At 40.3% G+C, this 20,274-nt stretch overlaps 1 protein-coding gene across 14 annotated transcripts in view; it reads left to right on the top strand.

Moving 5' to 3' along the window:
* Nucleotides 1-20,274, top strand: part of NEDD4L (NEDD4 like E3 ubiquitin protein ligase) — a 181,326-nt gene that overhangs the window by 70,757 nt on the left and 90,295 nt on the right. For 10 of the 14 annotated variants that reach the window (XM_054811250.1, XM_054811253.1, XM_054811251.1 and 7 more), the window contains 3 exons: nucleotides 6,125-6,206; nucleotides 11,037-11,075; nucleotides 13,885-13,938. In XM_054811250.1, coding sequence (XP_054667225.1) covers nucleotides 6,125-6,206; nucleotides 11,037-11,075; nucleotides 13,885-13,938 — 175 coding nt within the window. Of the gene's footprint in view, nucleotides 1-6,124; nucleotides 6,207-11,036; nucleotides 11,076-13,884; nucleotides 13,939-14,035; nucleotides 18,673-20,274 lie in introns of those variants that run through there. The other 4 variants (XM_054811246.1, XM_054811248.1, XM_054811247.1 and 1 more) reach the window with 4 other exon arrangements.

The following is a 20,274-nucleotide window of genomic DNA, read 5'->3' as shown; positions in this document are numbered from 1 at the left end:
CAGAGTATGTTCCTAGCATAAAAAAGATTATTTATTGTACAGCAATGCCTCTACAGGGGCAGTTCTTGAATGGCTCCTTCTCTTCAGAAGGAATATGCTCTTTAACATTGACATGGTCTGGCTCTGAGGTGTTTTCTTGTTCAAGCACAATTTTGTCATTTTTGGAAGTTTTGTTTAGCAATCTTCTTGTAAGAATCAGGTGTTTTATGGGAGGAAAGTTAAATCCTTGTGGAAATGTAACAGTATTTTGAAAAGAGACCTAGTCAGAGAAAAGTTGCAGTAAATATTTACTTTATCCTGATGCCATTCACCAGGTTTGTCTGGGATAGTTATTAGAAATAACAGAGAGGCTTGCTCTCTGCAGATTGCTTCTATCTGGGGCTATTGGGAAGAAAGTCCGGTGATGTCGCAGTTTAGCCGTTGCCTGAGTAGGATGGGTGCTGAGATGCTGTGGAGATCGCAGGGCGTAGGCACCTGGCTGAAGCACCAGCCCTGGATCCCAGTGAATCCAGCACTGGTCCTGCTGGGCAGAGCCTGTTCTTGCTGTCACCTTGGAGCATCTGCTGTCTTCTCAGTGTTTTCTTTTCTGGTGGGTTTATTAGCCACGTCGCAGCCCTATTCAGATGTTTGGAAATAGCTGAGATCAGCATTGTGCTGCAACTAGCAAGTCTTCCTGAGCTCTGGAGGGCTAGACACTGCAGTAGAAAGACACTTGAATCATGCTTTTTTTTTTTTTTAAGATCTGTTGATTTACGAACAATTTCTTTTACTATATTTCAATTTAATTTAGACATTAATTTAACTGAAATTAGATGCAATGGAACCCTGTCCCCAGTGGCATTGGCTGAAACCTGTAAGCTATAACAAGCTGTCCTGTTTTCACTAAGACCTTCCTTTGAATTGAGTAATGTAAAACAAGTGCTTTCTCTGAAGAAAGATGTAGCTCAAGAGGATTGACTGAAATGCTTCCTTGAGCATTTGGCTGCTGTAATGTCTCTTAAACTTAGGAACTAATGTGTATGGTGCCTGAAAAGAAGTTTCAGTCTGTGTTTTTTCTGGACGCAGAAGATACCCAGATTTGTGATTTTGGAAGTATGTCTGGTTTTAGCCCTTGCCAGGACTCAGTGTGACTACCATGGTACTGCATCCTAATGAAGAAAAAATAGATGATTTCCTGTAAACTTTTGCTGGCTTATTTAGAACTGTGCGGTGAGAGAAGCAATCTAATAGACTTCAGTGATATTTCTTCTTTACAGCTAATTCCAAGTGGAGAAGAAAACAGTTACAAATTCAGTGTTCTATTCTCTGGTATCTGATGCTTGTGTCCTCTTAGAACAGAAGTTGTGTGTGGGGTGATTATTCTTCAGATAACTAAATTCTTTTAGGGAACTTTTGGCCTGGAAGCTACAATCTGTGAATGAGATGCTGTCTCTGCCACTGTTGCTAAATGAGTTTGGAACGATCCTCAGTTCCTAGAGCTTTCACATGAAGTTTCACAGCTCTATAGGACAGATCAGGAGTTCAAAGCACAGAAAAAAATTACCAACTGTCAGATTTGTTTAGGCAGCTGCAGCTTCCAGAGTTGTGAATGAAATGCTGAATTTAGCGGTATGGAAAGCAGATAATGTGACTTAAACAACTTTTTCTATAAGCTGTCATCAAATCGCATCAGTCACTGCTTCTGGATAAGAAACTGTAGTGGTAAATCTCAGGTCTTGTTGCTTTTCCTCTTGTTTCCTTATGTTCTGATTAACAGTTTTCTTTTTTCTTTTTAAACGCTCATTGCTATTCAAAAGGCTAAAACCGACTAAACAAGCTGGCGGTGCATTTCACATGGCTTAAAGATGTCCTTAACAAGTGCTGTTTTCTCTTTATTTGCAATGTTTAATTTTTTAACAGAGTAAGTTAGATGGTAGACTTTAGAAAACACCAAGATGACATTGTGACTTCAAACCTAACTAAATAAAAATTTCTGCCCTTTCCCTTGATGCTCCTTCCCGCCTTTGCTGTCTGTCCTCTTCCACTGAAATGAGCCAGGGTACTGATGGAGCTGGAGAAGGATGGCTTCTTTCCCCTCTGCCTGCTGCCTTTAGCCTGCGTCCTTGATCTGATCTGGCTCTGTGCAGAGCTCCGTGCAGAGGCAGTCTGCCACTGGTGAAGGGGAATGCAGGGGGCCAGGGTAGAGGGAGGTGTGAGACAGCTTTACTCGGAGCAATGGTGACTTAGGTTGGTTTATAGTGTCTGTCCAGCTATGTGTTCATTTTAAGTAAATGAATGCACGTAAGTCTCAAGTATCTAATCATGTGGATAAATTCCCACCTTGCATTGAGGAGCGAGAACTTTGCTGGGACAGTTCAGTCGGACTCAGTCTGTCCCATTTAGAGCGGGCAGAGATGTCAATAGTCTGTTCAGTAAAGGCAAAATTTTCTTACTGAAATCTGTAATAAACTTGATTATTCTCTTGCTTAAAAAAAAGCATATTTTAAAAAAAAATAACCTGTTGCCACCTTCACAGTTCTTCATTTTCTGTAGACAGAAGATTCATCCAGGATATTTTAGGATTAAAAAATTCTGGTATTTCTTAAGGATTCATGAAAACAGTGTTGCCCAAGTATAGATTGGTAACTTAAACCTGGGAGGGTGTTACTCCCACCTACTTAGCAGTAGAGAGTGTCTTTTCTTTAAGAACCATTGCATTTTTCAAGTGTGCATTGCTAGTAGCGTTATGTTTGGATGTAGGTCCGGCTCATGTGATCTTTTTCTTTCAGTTTTATATAGGACTGCCAGTGTTTTGTGCAGTAAAATTGCTATCAAAATAATACTTTCTAGGCTTCGATTCCAGAAGTAACTAAGAGTGAGGTTTTACTGTTGGCTTAAGCTAAGCTGAGTCTGTGCTTCCACTGAAAGTGAGGTCCTACCCTCCCCTTATCCCAGATGCACATTTCTCTTCCTCCTTGTCTTCTGGGAACTCTTATATCTGAAAATTATTGCTTTGTAATTGTTAGTGTTGTTATATCTGTAGTGGTTTTTTCAGTCATATCAGCTGTCTGATCTGATGGACTAGCACTGATGCAGGAACATGTGGCCACAGGTGAAGGAGAGGATGGGCTAACTTCAGCAGCAGACTTAGACCAGCTAAAACTGAAGGCAAAACTACGGTCTTAGACATGGACTTAAGTGTCTAAGCATTGAATTAAGACTAAGGACCAGACCTGCAGAAAAGTTTGCATGTGAGACCCACAAACACGCCTAAATGCTTCTGTGGATTCAAATGTTAGCTGTCCGTTTTAGTTCCTTAATGTTGTGCAGTGTTGGAGTTAAGACTTTCATTTCACAGCCCTATAAGGTCCTTAATTTTGCCTTTTAATCCTTCTTCCATACAAACTCCTTTCTTCACGTTGGCTTATGTCAGAAAGGCTCAGTTTGATTCCTCCTCTCCACTGCAAACCGCAGGCTTCAATGAATATCTGGTTTCTACTGCTTCTTGTAATAGGCTATTTTGACAGTAAATATTAGGCAGCACAGTACATCGAGCAATTCAAGGTAGTATCAGCATTTCTTTTTAATCACAATGATGCTTTGTTTTCTTTTAAACCTTGGTGCTTAATGCTGAATTTAATTGCAGTTTAAGCAGATGCATTTATGTGTATCTACTGATAGAAATAATCAATCTAACATGATGTCTTGTTTATTCTTTCTTTATTTTCACCTTACTGTGGTATTTTGTTTTCCAAGTAAATTAAGCATCTAGTATGATGAACACTCAACTGCTGGCTATTCTGCTTTGATACTGTCACAAAATTGTTTTTTAAACTTAAAAGGTATCAGAGAAATGTATTTGAGAGTGTCTGAATCTCTGAATGAACTGGCAATCTGAATGTCTGTTGTTTATCCTTCCTTCAAGAAACCCTGGATTGGCATCCAGTTGACTGTGCTGCAAACTTGAAAGGGAAGCATCAGAGCAGTTCAGTGCCCTCTTCCACTCATTTCCTCTCTTCAAGCAGAGACACTGTTCCAGTTCCACTGTCTGACATTATACCTGTATGAAGTTAGTCTGGTTCTGCAGGATGGTTTTCTCCCAGTTGGGTCCTTTCGACATAGAGTCATAGAATTGTAGAATGGTTTGGGTTAGGAAGGACCTTTAAAAGATCATCTGGTTCAACCCCTTGCCATGGGCAGGGACACCCTCCACTAGCCCAGGTTGCCCAAAGCCCCATCCAACCTGGCCTTGACCACTGCCAGGGAGCCAGGGGCAGCCACAGCTTCTCTGGGCAACCTGTGCCGGTGCCTCACCACCCTCAGCGTGAAACATTTCTTCCTTACATCCAATCTAAACCTGCCCTCTTTAAGTTTAAAACCATTATTGCCCCTTGTCCTGTCACTACAGGCCCTGGTAGAAAGTCTCTGTCTTTTTTTTATAAGCCCTTGTTAGATATGGAAGGCTGCAACAAGGTCTCCTCGGAGTCTTCTCCATGCTGAACCACCCCAACTCTCCCAGCCTGTCCTCATAGGAGAGGTGCTCCAGCTCTCAAATCATTTTCATGGCCATGATAGTTTATTCCATAAAAGAAAGGTTATATTTGAATGTATTATTTGTGAGTACTGTGGAAACCACACTAGCATACTTAAGGTTGCTTGTAGCATACAAGATTCCCTTCTTCCCTTGTGGAGTTCTTTTAACGTTTAGACCTCCCAACAGATGTATTCTTCTACCAGTCCTGGGAAGGATCTAGCAGACTGTCATCTCATACTGGTGTCACGGAGCCTTTCTCCACATCACCCCTTACTGGTATCTACTGTCTCCCTGCTGAAAGAAATCAGAAAGTACAGATTTGGAGGGCAGAAGCCTGCAGCACAGCATCAGTGATAAGCAGCTGGAGTTAAGGTGAAAGAAGTGACCTCCTTTAGTGGCACGTTTTATATCTGAAAGGTATTGGTCTCAGGAATATCTCTACTTCCTTCTCCCTCTGAACGAGGAAGCGGAGTCAGGGGGGATCTGAGGCCAGATTCGTCTATGCTGGCTAGGTCTGGCACAGTGGGCAAGACTTTTCCTAAGTGCACATGAACTCTAATGGAAAACAGGACTAGTGGCGGATCTACTTAACACTCTGTAGAGCTCAAGGTAGCAGTTATAATACCCCATAGCTGCAAATTTAATGTTCACTCTGCATCACTGACCTTGGAAATTGGATTTGAATGGAGGCCGAGGCATTTGTGCAAACCTTTATGATAGTGTTTGATCTTCAGCGACCTGGTAATGAGAAGGGCCTGAAAAGCTGAAGCAGGGTCAGTGTGCTGTTCAGTAAGGAAGTGGGAGCATCTTCATTACGATTGTCCAGGCTGGAGTGGGGCTGCTAGTCACAGCCTGGTGCCGGCTGTTGAGTGTCTGTATCACCCCCAGACCTGGTGTGCGTGGGAGAGCACCTGTGGCGTTCACTAGCATACCCAAGCTGGACTAGCCAGTGAGTAGGAAGCTCTGGGTCTGGATGGGGGTACCAGCTGGGGAGAGGGTCCATGGCAGCATTTTGGGGGGGACCCACGAGTGTGGATTACCTGCGAGACGAGCATCTGTTTGCGGCGAGCACCACAGTGGACCAGCTGGTGAGGAGGAGACCCGTGGTGTGGGCAGGAGAGCTCAGGGGCAGGGGTATTGGATGGACAGAAGGGCCATACTGGTATCACCACTGATGCAGCTTGGTTTTATGGTTCAATAAAATTGGAACCACTTCTTCAAGATAATTCCTGTTCCCTTTCCTGTCAACCTCAAGTGGTTAGTTACAGCGAGTCTCTTCTAAAACCCACGGCTCTAATTTTTTTTCTTGACTCATGTTAATGGACATGCATGCTTGTGAGCAGCCGTTGTATGCAAGCAAGTGGTTCTTGTCCATAGCAATGGGATAAAGCTGTGAGGTAAATTATCTTTAATGCTATGGTCAGTATTTAATTGAGCATATTCAAACACTTTAAATGTTTCAGGAGCTTACAACAGTTACTAGGCTTCACTGAAAATACTTTCACTAAAAGTGTTTAGAGCTGCTATTGCTATCCAATTAAATGACAAAGACTGAAATTATATTTGGCTGTCAAATTATATTCCCATTAAATATGACATCTTCTTTTGCAGCGACCCGTATGTGAAACTTTCCTTGTATGTAGCAGATGAGAACAGAGAACTTGCTCTTGTGCAGACAAAAACTATTAAAAAGGTATGTATGTACTCTTTTTTTTATTCCATTGTTTTGGAAACATTAAGAATACTGGAAGACAATTCTGTAACATAATACAACACTTATTTAAATTGTTGCATTACATGTATAGCAACTGAATAAGGTGGAGTTCTTGTTTGTTTTGTTTTTTTTTTTCTTTTTCCCAAACCAAAATAAGAAAACAAGTGCATGCATCTTCAGTGTGCATGATCTGTTGACAGGGTCTAGTATGTTGCATATTATTCTCTAAAGCTTGACTTAACAAATCTTCTTGCGTCACTCACTGTTTCTTTTTATCAGTCATATTTTAATGAAAGATACAGCTGAAATAGAGAACTAAGAATATCTGCTTTAATTATCATTTATTCGACTTTTAGCAGAAATGATCATTCTTTAATGTTTCCTTTCAAAATATCCATTTTCAAAATATTTTCCTAATATGGGAATTTAAAATAGCCAAATAACAGAAGATATGCTGTAAGAAAAGCCTGGAAATGCACTGAAAATGTTTTTAATTTTAATTAGAATCAAAATAAAATTTTATTTGGTTTCTTAATTTCATTCCACACAAACAGAAATTCCACTGGGGGATGATATTTGTCATTATCAGGGCCCTAAGATTTTAGAAGGTTTTTTGGGTTTTTGTTTGTTTGGGGTTTTTTAAGTTTACTGGTAGTGATGGCAGAGAGGAAAAATGACAAAACCCCTATGAAAAGGGAAAAATAATGAGTTGTCATTTTTATGAATATACTTAGATTCAACAATGATGCAATTGAAATCATTATTGCAAAACAGAATAGTGAGGAAAATTTTGTTACTGAAAATACAAAATAGAATGATGCTGTTCTAAAACCAGAACATTAGGTGTCATGAGAAAACCGATGCGAAATCCTGGAAGCATGGAAGATTCAAGCAGAACTTTTTGCAGGACCCGGGGCATGTTTGATGTAATTTTTAAAAGATTTCCTTGTCAACCATTAGTACTTGTTTTATACTAGCGTTTTTACATTCATTGTATCCTTTTAAATACTTCTTTGTAGCCCATCTAGCTTAGTTCTATGTAAAGCTTTTAGACATTAACACCTGTGAGAAAAACGTTAACTTTTCCAAAAAGGAGTACCTAGTTCGTTGCTATAGTAACAACGTGGACCATGGTATTTTTTGTTTCCTTGACTAGATTCAAGATTTAACGCCAATTCCGTATGAGTGCGTGGGAGGTTTTTCTTAGGATACGCATACCTTGGTTTTGTAGAGAGCGTGCTTGTCGTCGAGCCATTTCCGGGCACATAGTCACCTGGAACCAAGTCCTGTTCTTGAAATCCTATGAATGGAAAGTGCTTAGGCTTGCTAGGCCATTTTCAGGCTCTTATAGAATACCTGGCTGTGATAATTCTGGTGTAAGCCTAGCTAACATGATCTTGGGAGACTGACTTTGATTGTCTCACTATGGAATGGCAATATTCAAGAGAAGCTATTACATCAGTGCACCTGTGTCAGTACTGAGAAATCTTTCTTATGCGGTCGCTTTCAACGGGCTTGTTTGCAAAATGCGGGCTTCGGGATTCCTGAAAATAATGGAAATAAGGTCATAACCTCACTGCTGATCTGAAGCAGTACTTACCAGCTTTGGATCCATGGGAAGGGAGAATAAGAAAGCTTCTAAGACTACAACCATAAAGAAAAAAAATGTAGTAAAGATGTGAAAGTATTGTATTGATTGTGTCAGGGAAGAGAGAAACTCGTGGATCTTAGTGCTGCCCTAGGAAGGAAAGGACAACGTTTGTGCCACTGCCCAGCTGCAGGCAGAGGGCTGAGGGCGAGAGGATGATGATGTGTTCCTGGGGCTGCATCTGCCTTTTCTCCCTGTTTCTTCGAACTGTCACTTAAAGCCTGGACTTTTGCAGTCATTTCCATAATAGTAATATTAACTCATCTATTGGAAATTCTAGTTAGTCATTTCTGGTTTGAATTGTTACATTTCATCTCAAGACTTCTGCTCTCAAAGCAGTATTCTTCCTGTGCAACTTGCACCCTCTGTTTATTTTGTAAATAGCAAACATCATTATATCTTGATTTTCAGTTAAACTTATGAACAAAAAAATATTGAGCAAAATCAGTGCCAGGAGTGATTCCGAAAGACGCTGCCAATTATCTGCTTCAGCTCTGTAACTTTTAATATGACGGCGTCTAACCGTTCACTAGTTTCTTATTTTTCTACTCGTTTTTGTTTTCCTCAGTTTAATTGGTAACTTTGTGTGGCACTTCAAGAAGGCAGGAGGGACTGCAGTTTCCCCTTTTTATTCTCCTTTTACCCTACCCGTGCAGTTGTCTGATCCCTATCCTACTGTACAGCAGGACCAGGCCTTAGGAAGTGCCTGCTTACAGCCAAAGGAATTAAATGCACATCATTTACTTACTCTGAGAAAATAAAGGTATCAGAAAAATTTCAGATTTCTCTGGCGTGATCTTGCTATATTGAATTTCTGAAGCTCCGCACATCGAGTTTTTCCAGCTGTAAAACTTGATTAATGCCTTGTGTTTCCTTCTGGAGCTGTTTTTTCAGTGGCCTGCTAGAAACGCTCCCTTCTTTCTGCAGTGAAAAAGCTGTATTTGCTGTTTGCCATCTTCCGATCTTGTAAGATACTGAGGATGCTTTTCAAATTCCTGCTGCTAGGCTTGTGATTTCACGTCAATTCTTTTAAAAGTCTGGATGAAGATTATCCGATTTCCTCAATTTGACTGCACTGAGCTCTGAAGACTTTACTTGTACATCAGTTGTGACAACTTCTATCTGCGTACCAGTCCCTTTTAGTTATTCTGCCTTTCCCATATGTCATGTTAACCAGAATTTCCCATAGCTAACTCTGCTTAGTCTCCCATGGAGCTACATTGCTTAGTAGCATCGTTTCTTTCTGTGTTCTCATCTTATTTATATGGTTGAAAAACAGTCTTTGTGTTTGTTCTAATATCCTGTGGAAGATCTAACTCAGCTTGACTCTTGGCAGTTCTTTATCTGTACGGTACTTGCCCTTTTTAGGATGTGGCTCTTTTTGCTGATGAGTCTTTTTGTCGTTGTTTCCCGGCTAATATCTTTATGAAGTTATTCATGCATTTATTTCTGGAGCGTTTCTTTACAAGTGTTTTTCTCCTTTGCTAGGATTCTAGTGTTTGTACTTTCTGACTTGACCTACTAATTGTTGGATGTGTAAAGGTGGAAGAAATTTCTGCCAGTTACCAGGGCATCTACCAAAAATTGTGCTGCCTAATACATCAAATATTTCCTGAAATTTGAATTTGTGGTTTAGCAGCATTCAAAATTAATGCATTATTGACGGACTGTAGCACCCTCAAATTTAGTACAAGACCGTGCTCCATTTGTTAAATTACATGGAACCTCTCTTGTCAGTAACAGCCACATTTGATGAACACAAGTATTTAAAGTAACTTTTTTTTTCTTATTACTTCATTATTTTTTTGCTGAATACACTTGTGCTCCTTACGGAAAAAAGGTGAAAGTTTCTTTCCGCCCCCAACCCCTATCCCTGCCCTTCACCTACACTAATTTTATTTTTTTCATCTACTCTTTACAATGGTCTTTTCTTTCATGAAGTATTTTCCTGCTCTGTCATAAGATTGTTTAGGATAAATGCAGGTAAAACTTTTCTAAGAGTACAACTGTTAACCACCTGCATAGCCATTCCTATAGGTTTTGAGTTTGATCTTTTTTTATACTATTACTTCCTTTTATCCTCCTTTTTCCCCTGAATTTTCTAGAACAGGGTTTTTGAATTTCAGTATTGGATTTCACTGATCACAGATTACATACATGTAGGGTAAGGATTCAGCCCCAATTTAAAGTGCAAAGGAGGATGCGCAGTTGTCAGTGAGATGCGATCGTACGAGCACGTGTTGAGCTACAATGTGACTCCTCTATTTCCATTTTGTAGAGAAATGCAGTGTAGTGAGCCACCATGTCCTGGACATGATAAACCTATTGTATCTATACCAAGGAGTTAAGATGAACAGCCCAGATTCTCCTCCGTGGCTATAACAAAATTCTGGTGGGTGTAGAGCCAATTTTTACTGTCAGCTCTCCTGGTAAATCTCTGCTATGTGAGAGAATGAGGGAATGCTTTGGCATGAAAACAAAACCATTGGACACATCGCACTTGGTTTTAAACGTATCCAAATGTTAATTGCCCAAATTATTAATGTTTGTAGTTCTGATCTGTTTTTTTATCAGTTTATCATTTCATGCTTGAGCTCCCTTCAGATTGCAATCTATATGCCTGTTTTTTCTGTACATTTAATTCAGGTTATTAAAACAAAATAAAAATCCTCCATAGGCTTGGGGGAGATTAGGAAGAGTATCATACCTATTCAAAGTAAATAACCTTTCCTTTTGGGTTTTTTTTTTCTGTTTAATTTACAGTATAAATCTGCCTTTATTTTTGTATCCCTAAAGTTATCTTTGTGTTTAAAAAAAAAAACTTTTTTTTCCTTTTTTCCTTTTTTTTTTTTCAATCTGAGTTTAACTGAATCTCGAGAATGAAACATCTTCAGGTTTTATTTCTACAGGTTCTCAGTGATTTGCCTTTTACTCATAGAATCCTATTTATACTTAACATCTATTTTAGGATCATCTGACTCAAATATCTTCCCACGTTTGGTTTACTCAGGAGAGAATTTCTAAACAATTTGATGGCTTTTTTTTACATGCTTTTTTCTTTTTTTTTCCTAGAAAATTGTCACTTGCATGCACATTTTGATGATTGCAAAATGACAAAGCTAAAGAAATTTTAGTAATGTAAATATGTTTTTCTTTTACAGACACTGAATCCAAAATGGAATGAAGAATTTTATTTTAGAGTAAGTTTCCCTTTACTTGCAACTGTTATTATAACACGTACAATTAATCACATGGCATTTTATAAGGTTGAGAAGCAGCTTATTTTTTAGTTGTTGCTTGTATGTTTGCATAAAAAAATGCTTGTCCTGATGTAATTGCTCTTCTGTTTCTGTAGCAATGGAATGACCAGCAGAAATTGGCATAAGGTTAATTAGAAATGGACCGTTTCACAGTTTGAGATGTTATTGAGAGCAAGTTTTGATTTAATTTGTCTGACAAATGAAAAACTCTTTTTACTTGAAAATGTATTTTTAGCAGAGCATGTTTGCTGTGATTTTAAAATGTTAATGCAGTGGCAAATAATCAGAGTTATTTCCCAGAGCTATATGAAATTTAAGTTACATATGTGGAGAAGGAAGACAGAAAAAGTAATTTCTCTTGGCCTTTATCTTACTTGCCAAAAAGATCAAAATACGCTTTTTTTTGTAGTTTCATTTTAATCTTTCCAGATCTTGCTTAAAATGGAAACCAAGTGACAGCTAAAACTGAGTGATTTTTATTAGAAAAAATAATTTTAAATATTTGAAAGTGGTAAAGGAGGGGTTAAAACAGTGGTCATCAAACCCAACATAATATGAAGGAGAAGGGCTGTAACAACTTTGTTATTTAGTTGGTGAAAATGTTTTTCCATGGAAGAATGACTTAATTTTTGTGCAGCTGTAGCTTTCACAAAAGGTAAGGTAGAATTTCAGTGGGTTTTAAAATTTAATCTTAAAACAGCTGCTGTGAGTGTAGATTGTGAAAAGCGAGTATCCTCTTGAGCGTTGTTTATAGAGTCTTGGCAACTGACTGTCTCGCTAGTAGATCTTTCAGATAGAGTTCCCACCAGTATATTTGCTCATACACAGGTTTTTGAGGTTCAAGTGGAATTTTTATTTTTAAACATGTACCAAATAGCTTTTCTAGCAGTTGGGTAACTCATACCTAAAATCATCTTTGTCTAATGAAATATTTTGATAATGTGCTCAGAGGGGGGAATATGGACTTAGGCATTTTCAAGTTATGCGGAGTCCATAGGAACTGTCTTGACACTAAATTCCGACTGGGCCTGAGGTTTTCTGTTTTCATCAGAGTGGCGTTTGATGTTTGCCCCGCTCTCGCTACAGAGGTGGCTCTACCATGGGATAACCTAAGGTACCTGCCTGTAAAAACGCAGAGGCATTTTAATACTGCTGTTTTCCTAGAAAGTCATTACCCTAGTACGAGAGCATGTTATGGTGAGGTGTTCAGATGCCTTTGCCTTCAGCAGAGGATAGGTAACTTAGGGAGAGAGATTACCATCGTACCCCAGGATGCACAGTGCCTAGGGAAGGGAAGTCAAAGAACGTTTTTGCCTGCGTATCTATTGGAAGACATTTCAAGCTCTCCCAAATTTGATCCCGACTGCATGCCTGATTCAGAAATGGATGAGCTCTCCTCGTAAGCCCATCTTTATGAATACTGGTCTCATAAACATGCCAAGTTGTAAGGCAGACTGTAAGGAACAAATTCATATGTTTTAAAGTGAAATATATTTACTCAGGATTAGGCAAGCTTGTTATGTATATTTGTGCTTATAATTTTAACTGATATTATTCAAGGTAGCCTTTTTAATCATTTCCTTTTCTCAGGCGAAGAGAATACACAAAACTGCCACAATTTGTGTTGCTTAAACTACAAATATAGTTCATAGAATCTCTGTTAAAAGATCTGGAAAATCCTAAACAATAATGTGAATATATAAAGTAATGTATACCCTTTTTTTGTGTGTCACAATTCCTAGTTTTCTCAAAACTGGGAAGTTCATCACCAACCCCCAGAATTATCAGTCCATTGTGGAATATTGTTTCTAAATTTTCTTAATTAAACACGATGGACACAGTAACCTGACTTACAAAGTTTTTCTGAAAAAAATGTATCAAGTGGATCAAATACTATAGAACTTATTTCTTGTTTAGTAGTGGCTGTTTTGTCTTCCTACCAGAGTTCTTTGTTTCTTTGTTTTTTTTCTTTTAAATGTTGACAGTCCTCCTTCTTAAACGTAAATAATTTTCTGGAGGTATACTTGTTGTTTTCAAGCATTGGAGAGACTTCTGTTGGGTTTTCCACAGGCAAGTGTGATAGAAAGGCTAGAAATAGCGAGCAACGGACAGTCTGCGGTACAGATAATAGTGGAATTCTGAAAGACAGTAAAGCTCTTGCTCCCTACAGTTGAGTTGAGCTTTGCAGCTGTAGAACCAAAAGCCCTGATAGTCTGTCCAGCCTGGGACCTGTTCCCAAAACACGGAGCTGGTCACTTTGGCCAGGCCACCCTTCCTGAGGCCACGTTAGCCTTGCTGGCTGCCCCGGGCTGGCAAAGCCCCCCAGTTGTGCTTCCTGCAAAGCCCCCCAGTTGTGCTTCCTGGCTGCAGCATGTACTGGGGGCGACAAGGGAGAGAAGCAGCCTGGTTTGCCCAGGGGTGTCTTCTGCAAATTCCTCTCGGCCATAGGGATGCACACAGCTGGGCGCTATGCAGCAGCCATGCCTTTCTTCTTCAGAGCTTTCTGTGCAAAGAGAATGGCATTGGGCACAGTATGTGAGAGCTTGTAATGTCAACCGCTCGGCTATTTCTAGTTGTAGTAGGGTGTAGTTTAGAAACAAAGTGTTCTAGTGCTCCAGTTTAAGATTTACATAAAACCTGTTAGTCCTGTTCTGTTTGCCGTGGTTTAATCACTGTATGAACTAGTACCCATATATTGTTACCATCAAGCTCATGAACCTAAAGTGACGTTATTTGACTTTTCTTATAGGTAAACCCAACCAATCATCGTCTCCTGTTTGAAGTGTTTGATGAAAACAGATTGGTGAGTGCTTGTCTTGGATGTGTTTCACTAATTGCAAGGCTCTGTGTAACACAGCTGATGAAAATATAGCACATTTTAAAGCTGTGGTTTTGTCTGTTGTTTAAGTGAGTGTGCTACGAAATGCAGATAGAAGCATAAAAAGCATCTGGTTTGGGGACTAATCGTCAGAGCATTAAATACAAAAGCAGTACCCTGCTGGATCAGACCAAGGTGGCGGTCCTTAACCCAGTATTCTGACAGTGAAAGCCTCGTCATATTCTTCGTTAGGCCTCTCCACTGCAAACCAATACGGTCCCTACCTTTTTAGTCACTTACAAAGCAGCTGCTTCACCCCCTGATCATTTTAGTGTCTCTTTCCTGTACCTTTTAATACTTCCGCACCTGGTTTTGGGATGTGGTTACCAGAGCTGCACCTTCTACTCAAGACGAGGGTAGATGAAGGTTTAAGGTAATGGCGAAATAACGCGCTCTGTTCTGTTTTCAGTTCTCTGCCTCATAATGCCCAGCATTTTGTTAGTGTTTTTAGCCTTGAATTTAATTTGTCTGATGTAGTAGCTCTTTGAGGGAAGTCTTCCAACATCTCGCTGCTTCTTGCTTTTGTTATGATTGAGTAGATAAGGTTTTCACATGGACATACGTGGAATAAGTGACACTGTCATTCTGAACATATTAGGTGAAACATGCCAGTGCAATGACATGCTGGGTGAATGACTCTCTTGGGTTTTTGTCTTTTGAAAAGTGTAACACCATCTGTCTGTTTATGAGATCAGGTATTAACGTTTTCTTGGTTGGGTGCAGTACAACCTCTACCAAGCTTATTTGCTTTGTGAAGATTAGGATCAGTGTTGTGAAGGTCCTTTTATTCAGAAAACCCCAAACAGTATGGAAACATCTGTCTTCAAAAATAGGTTCTTTTCCTCTGTCTTCCTATAAATATAGAGCAAAGAAAAACATACAAGCTTTAATCTCCTGGGGACAAAGTGGACTTGCGGCCAAATTATTATCTCTTCCTTTAGGAGGAAGTAAATCAGTAAATCTGCGACAGTGTGTATTTAGAGTGGTCTGACTGTGAGCATATTTATTGACATATAATGATCACTTGCACTATTAAAACTGTCCTATACCTTTTGAACTTAAGGAGCTTATCGGTAAGTTCTTTCCAGCTTTAAGGTCCTCTTCCATCACCAGCTGATGCAAACAGTGCTGAAGCAGAATCCTGTAACTGTAGCTGTGAGGCAGAACATGTAAGCCGGGGCTCAGGACTGTGCTGACGTGACTGCGCAGCTCGCATCTGTCTTGGGGGATGGCTGGCGTAAGTTTGTGTTGGTGTGGAGGACAAGGCAGAACTCGTGGAAGAGGCTTGGCTGTGGCCTGCATTGGGGATGTCCGTGGGTGATGGTAACGGGGGGGGTGGTTCAGAGGAATTTCTGTACGCAGCGACAGCTGAGAAGTGACAGTTCTGGTATACCCATTTCAGATTATTAACATTTTCAAGTTTCTGTATGCAGCACTGGCCTTACGCTGGCAGTTTTGGTACTCTTTATTGTTGAACCATTTTCTGTTTGTTCTTCCTGTGATCCTACTTCTGTAGACTGTCTGCCCTTGGGCTTGTAACATCTTTGCAAAGGCAGTGACCTGTGGTTTAGGAGCCGTTGTTTTCCTTTCAAAAGGTGTCCTAAGCTATTGATAAAGCAAGTACGTTGGGTTTTTTAGAACAGCAGATTTCCATCAGGTTATGTTTACAGAATAAGGGGACGCTGAACTGATTATTTTAGCTTTACTCTGAAATACTTACTGTCAATACTTGCATGCTTTTTATTGCAAGAGCTTTTTCTCCTTCATGTTCCCAAATTATCAAAGCGCTTTCTGTCTTTGCAGTATGACTTTTCCTTTCTATCCCCCGATCAAAATAGAGAATTTATGATGCAAGCTTCATCTTCGGTGCTCAGAGAGACTGTGTCCTCGGATAATACCTTTTATCTGAGAAGTAAGAGAAAATCATATCAACACCTGTGCTTCCACTAGGCAATCTACAGTACTGATGCTGTGTAGAAGCTATTCATGTTTTTCTTGTTGTTGGCTCATAGTCCCCTGAAAACAATAGGGGATTGTGCTGTCTGTTGGCAGCCACATCGTTTTAAGCTTCCATTTCTCTTGCGATTGGTCACTTTGTGTCTTTTGAAAACAAGCTGCTTGCCAACAGGGGTTGAAATGTCTAGCTAGAGTACTGACCCTCCACCTACAAATTTTCAGAGCTGTTGACAAAACTTAGGCTTTCAAGTTCTCCTAGGGAGCAAATGTCTGTGTGTCGAAATGAGGCTGCGCTTCTCGCTAACCAGAGTTTCTTTTCTAGTCTGTACTAACAAGTGCTATTGTGAGCACGCTTCAGATGTGAGTATCCTCAGACCACTGAGTTTCTGCGTTGTAATAGAGCTGATTTAGGGTGTTCGTTTTACGTTTTGGTGTATCTTGTCTGTCTGTCCCTCTTCTGAGGGCTTTTGGCTCTCGGAGAGCGTAACTGTATTCCGTGCTGGCAATCCCACTCGTGGTAATATTGCTAACTTTCTCACTGGAGGCTAGCCAGCAATGGGCAGAGTTTCTGTGCGGTGTTTAAGACAAATCGGTACAAAACGACATGCAACACCCGTCTCCGGTTTTCACTCGTCTTTACTGCCTGGTAAAACTGAAAACTTTGTCTCCTGCCATCTTGCACATTTCTGCCGCTTTTATTGTGTGAGAAATCTTTGCCATATGTATGATTGCTTTGTTTGTTCTAATTTTTAATTACTAAAAGGGACTGCGCAGGGTAGTGTAGGTTATACTGTGTTCGTAGGGACAATGTAAAAGTTATGGCTTTTTAAAGGCAAGAAGTTTGTTGCTTAATCATGTTATGAACACAGTTAAAATTGAAAGCGTAACCGTGCTATATTTATTCGTGTTCTGCCATGATAGCCTAATGCTGTAACACACACCAAAATGTTAAGCTTGAAATAATTTTTCTCATTTGCATGTGGAGTTGACTTAAACTTTTAACAGTGAATTGAAGTGGTTTTGTTGTAGTTAAATTTTTGTGCGTGCTTTATACAAACGTGCCTTGTGAATACGATGTGGTTTAGATTTATAGCGGTGCCGAGTGTGCTTGCCGCCACGGTCAGCTGTGAGAGCTCTCCCGCTGGGGCCGCTCCTCTCTGATGGAAAAGGAGCAGCTGTGAAGGTGCTGTTTCAGGCTCTTGCTGGCATTAAAAAAAAAAAAAAAAAAAAAAAGAAAAAACAAAACCCCCACTAGCTTACATTGGAGAGGGGGAACCAGGCCACGTGACTCCCACCATCCTACCCTATGTCACAGTGTGTAGGAGCGCTGATTGCTCTTACCCAATCATGCCTGGAATGCTGCTTGCCACTTGGGCTATTTCTGCTATCTGTCGCTATCAGGGCTGCAGTGCTAACAGTTTGGCAGATGGGACACTTTTTCTTGGAGTTTATGTCTTTGGTTTTTAACTTCTGGCAGTGCCTGAATTGTTGCTGTTCTCCCTCTCCTTTTCTTCTCTCTGTAAAACCATGGCCCATCGGCTGCGGTTTCATTTTGGCTCTGGGCGAAGCAACACAGCCCCCGAATCAGAGATCCTCGACCGGGAGAGAGAAGATGACTTTTTCATGGCATTCCACACTTTGCCAAGAAGGAACAGTCCTCACGCTTTCTCCCGACACGGAGCAGATTATGGCGGTGGTGGAGATTTGCAAGAAGTGGGCTCCTTAAAAAGGAGCACATCCATGTTTATTCCCCAGCTGCTGAACAGTATTGATGTGCGTCCAACGAGAAGCTCGTCAATGCAGATCTCTCTTCAGCGCAAAGCTGCGAATGGCTGCGCGGACGAGTGCGCAACCCTGGAATCTCCTGAGGAGACACTTCCTTGTAAGTTCTCAGACTTCAGGGAGCATTATGTGTCCCCTGTTGAAAACCATTCTTCTTCTCCAAGCAGTCCAGAGGTGACTCCTGAAAATTCTCTACCTGGGCTTACGGAAGAGTTAGGGCAACAGCTGAATGGAACTGTTTGCTGTAATCAGAGAATATTTCATACTATTCCTGCTAATAGCCAGAGTGAGGACGCTTCATCAACTACCCAAGAAGATGACGCAAATGAAGTAGCTTCAGGTTTAAACATAAGTGGTGTGAGGATTCAGCATCGGGCTTCAAGTGCAGACGTGCCTCAGGTTACTCTACTGCCCTTTGGTACTGAGGCTCAAAATAATGCTCCCACCCCTGAACCCCGGCGCTGGTCTCTGCAACATGTGCCAGATATGTCAGCAAATTCAGGGAAAAAGTTCTTTGTTCTCCAGTTACAGCAGCCTCAGACGAGTGGTACAGGTGCAGGAGGCGAATATAATTTTGGTTTTACTGGAACAAAAGGGGACAGATTGGTCAGGTATCCTCGGATACGGCTAGAAAGGAGTACTTCCTACCCTGTCCAGCCACCAACAGAAGAAAGTAGCCCTGCGGATGATGGATTGAATTCAGAACTGCATGGAAATGGCAGGAGCGGGTCAGAAATATCTAGAAGCAATTCAGTGGAGCGGATTCCTCAAGGGCAGGGATGCTTGTTTAAAATCAGACCAGATCAAAACACGAGGCAGCAGCACTTCAGAATCCTTGTCACCCGTGGTCCTGAGGAACAAAATCAGGTTGTTGGTAAAGAGGGTCGTGGCACCCCTGGTCCTACAACAGCCAGCACCGCAGTAAGTATGATGCTGAGTATGCTCTGCTAGTAAAATACAGAATTGCCATGCAAATCCTTCTAGACTTGAGGTGACTGAAGTACTTCAATTGTTAGTGCTAGAATCTTCTGCATTTCCCTGGAGCAAGCCACAAATCATCTGTATTTCTAATCTAACGTAACTTTGCTCTCAGTTACGATTACATCCAGGGTAATATTTTGAGATCCTAATGTCACATGTTTCTTAATTCAGTGTTACATCAGCTGGAAAGATTTTTAAAAATCAGAACATTCAAACAGGAAATGAAGTGTTTGTGTTAATTTACTTGGCTGAGACCTTGCTGCATGAAGAATTCTTCATGCACTCTGTTTTTACAAACAAATATTTTGACACCTTCTAAGCATAATGTACACACATGTGTACCTCTGATTTTTAAAATGCATATTGTAATCCAAGAGTAGCTAAGACTATAGAAACTTTACAATAATTCCAATCAAGGTATTGACTTAGATAAGGTACCAAGACGTTAGAAAATAAATCTTTCTTATAGTAATTTTTTTTTCCTTCTGGAAATTAAAAGCATGTCCTGTGTTTTTGTGTGCCACAAGTCCTGATCAAACAACTGTACAAGTGGCTTGGCACAACTTAGTAAACTGTCGTCTTGTTTGTATTTGCCTTGATTTTGCTATAAGATGACAAAATTATTCTTAGGCTTTTCCCTTCTTATAATGGGAGAGGATTGATGTTTATGTTTTTAAGCCACTTTTAAAAAGACCGAAGTAGGAATGAAACTTAAGGGTTTAGATTAGTCATTTGCTTAAATTGCTTTACTGTGCAATTTAACACTGCTCACTTGAGTTCCTAAGCTCAGTGATGCTGTATATAGAATAGTCAGCACTCTGTCTCCAGCTGTGAAAACAGATTCACTGGAAGAGATTTTGGTCTTCATTACTTGTGCGCTCTCGTTCTGCGCTTTCGTTCGGTGAAACGTAGCACAGAAAGGCAGCTGCTCGCTGCAGCAAGGCCATATGATGACTCTGCAGCTTTCCTAGGAAAAAGCCAATAGTCTCTGTGTTATTCCAGTATAACCTTCTTTTTAGCTCTTCCATAGATATTGTGAGTAGAAAATCACAAAGTATCTCTAAGCTTTTATTTTGAAAAATTAAAATTTAAAAAAAAAAAAAAAATCCCTTGCCAGTACAGGTTCCATGTCAGTCTCTATAAACTAGCAATTTTATTAAGTAGTGTATAGTATCTTTCCAGCCAGCCTGAGAACGTTTCAGCAGTAAATTTGGTATGCAGAGACTTCACTGATTTTCTTCATTTGACTTTCATGCATGCAGTAGAGTATGTTAGGTGTTCTCATACTAAAATGAATCTAAATCTCATACTAGAAATGGGAAAAAAAGTGATTTTCCCTTTCCTATTTATTATCCCTTGTTCCTTTCCAGTACTAGCCGTTCATGGGAACCACCGTAAGCAATTTTATAAGTAGCTGCAGTATGTCAAACCTAGTACAAAAGCACCAGAGGGTTACAGATCTGTGGGACTTGGAGATGTGCCCCAGTGTCTCTGCAGTTGTTCTCCTTTTCCTAAAGGATCTACCCCCCAAAGAGAGTTCTT

The sequence above is a fragment of the Grus americana genome, chromosome Z (assembly GCF_028858705.1).
Source record: "Grus americana isolate bGruAme1 chromosome Z, bGruAme1.mat, whole genome shotgun sequence".
Classification (NCBI taxonomy): Eukaryota; Metazoa; Chordata; class Aves; order Gruiformes; family Gruidae; genus Grus; species Grus americana.
Note: the sequence above shows the minus strand (reverse complement) of the source record. Positions and strands in the feature narration are given on the sequence as shown.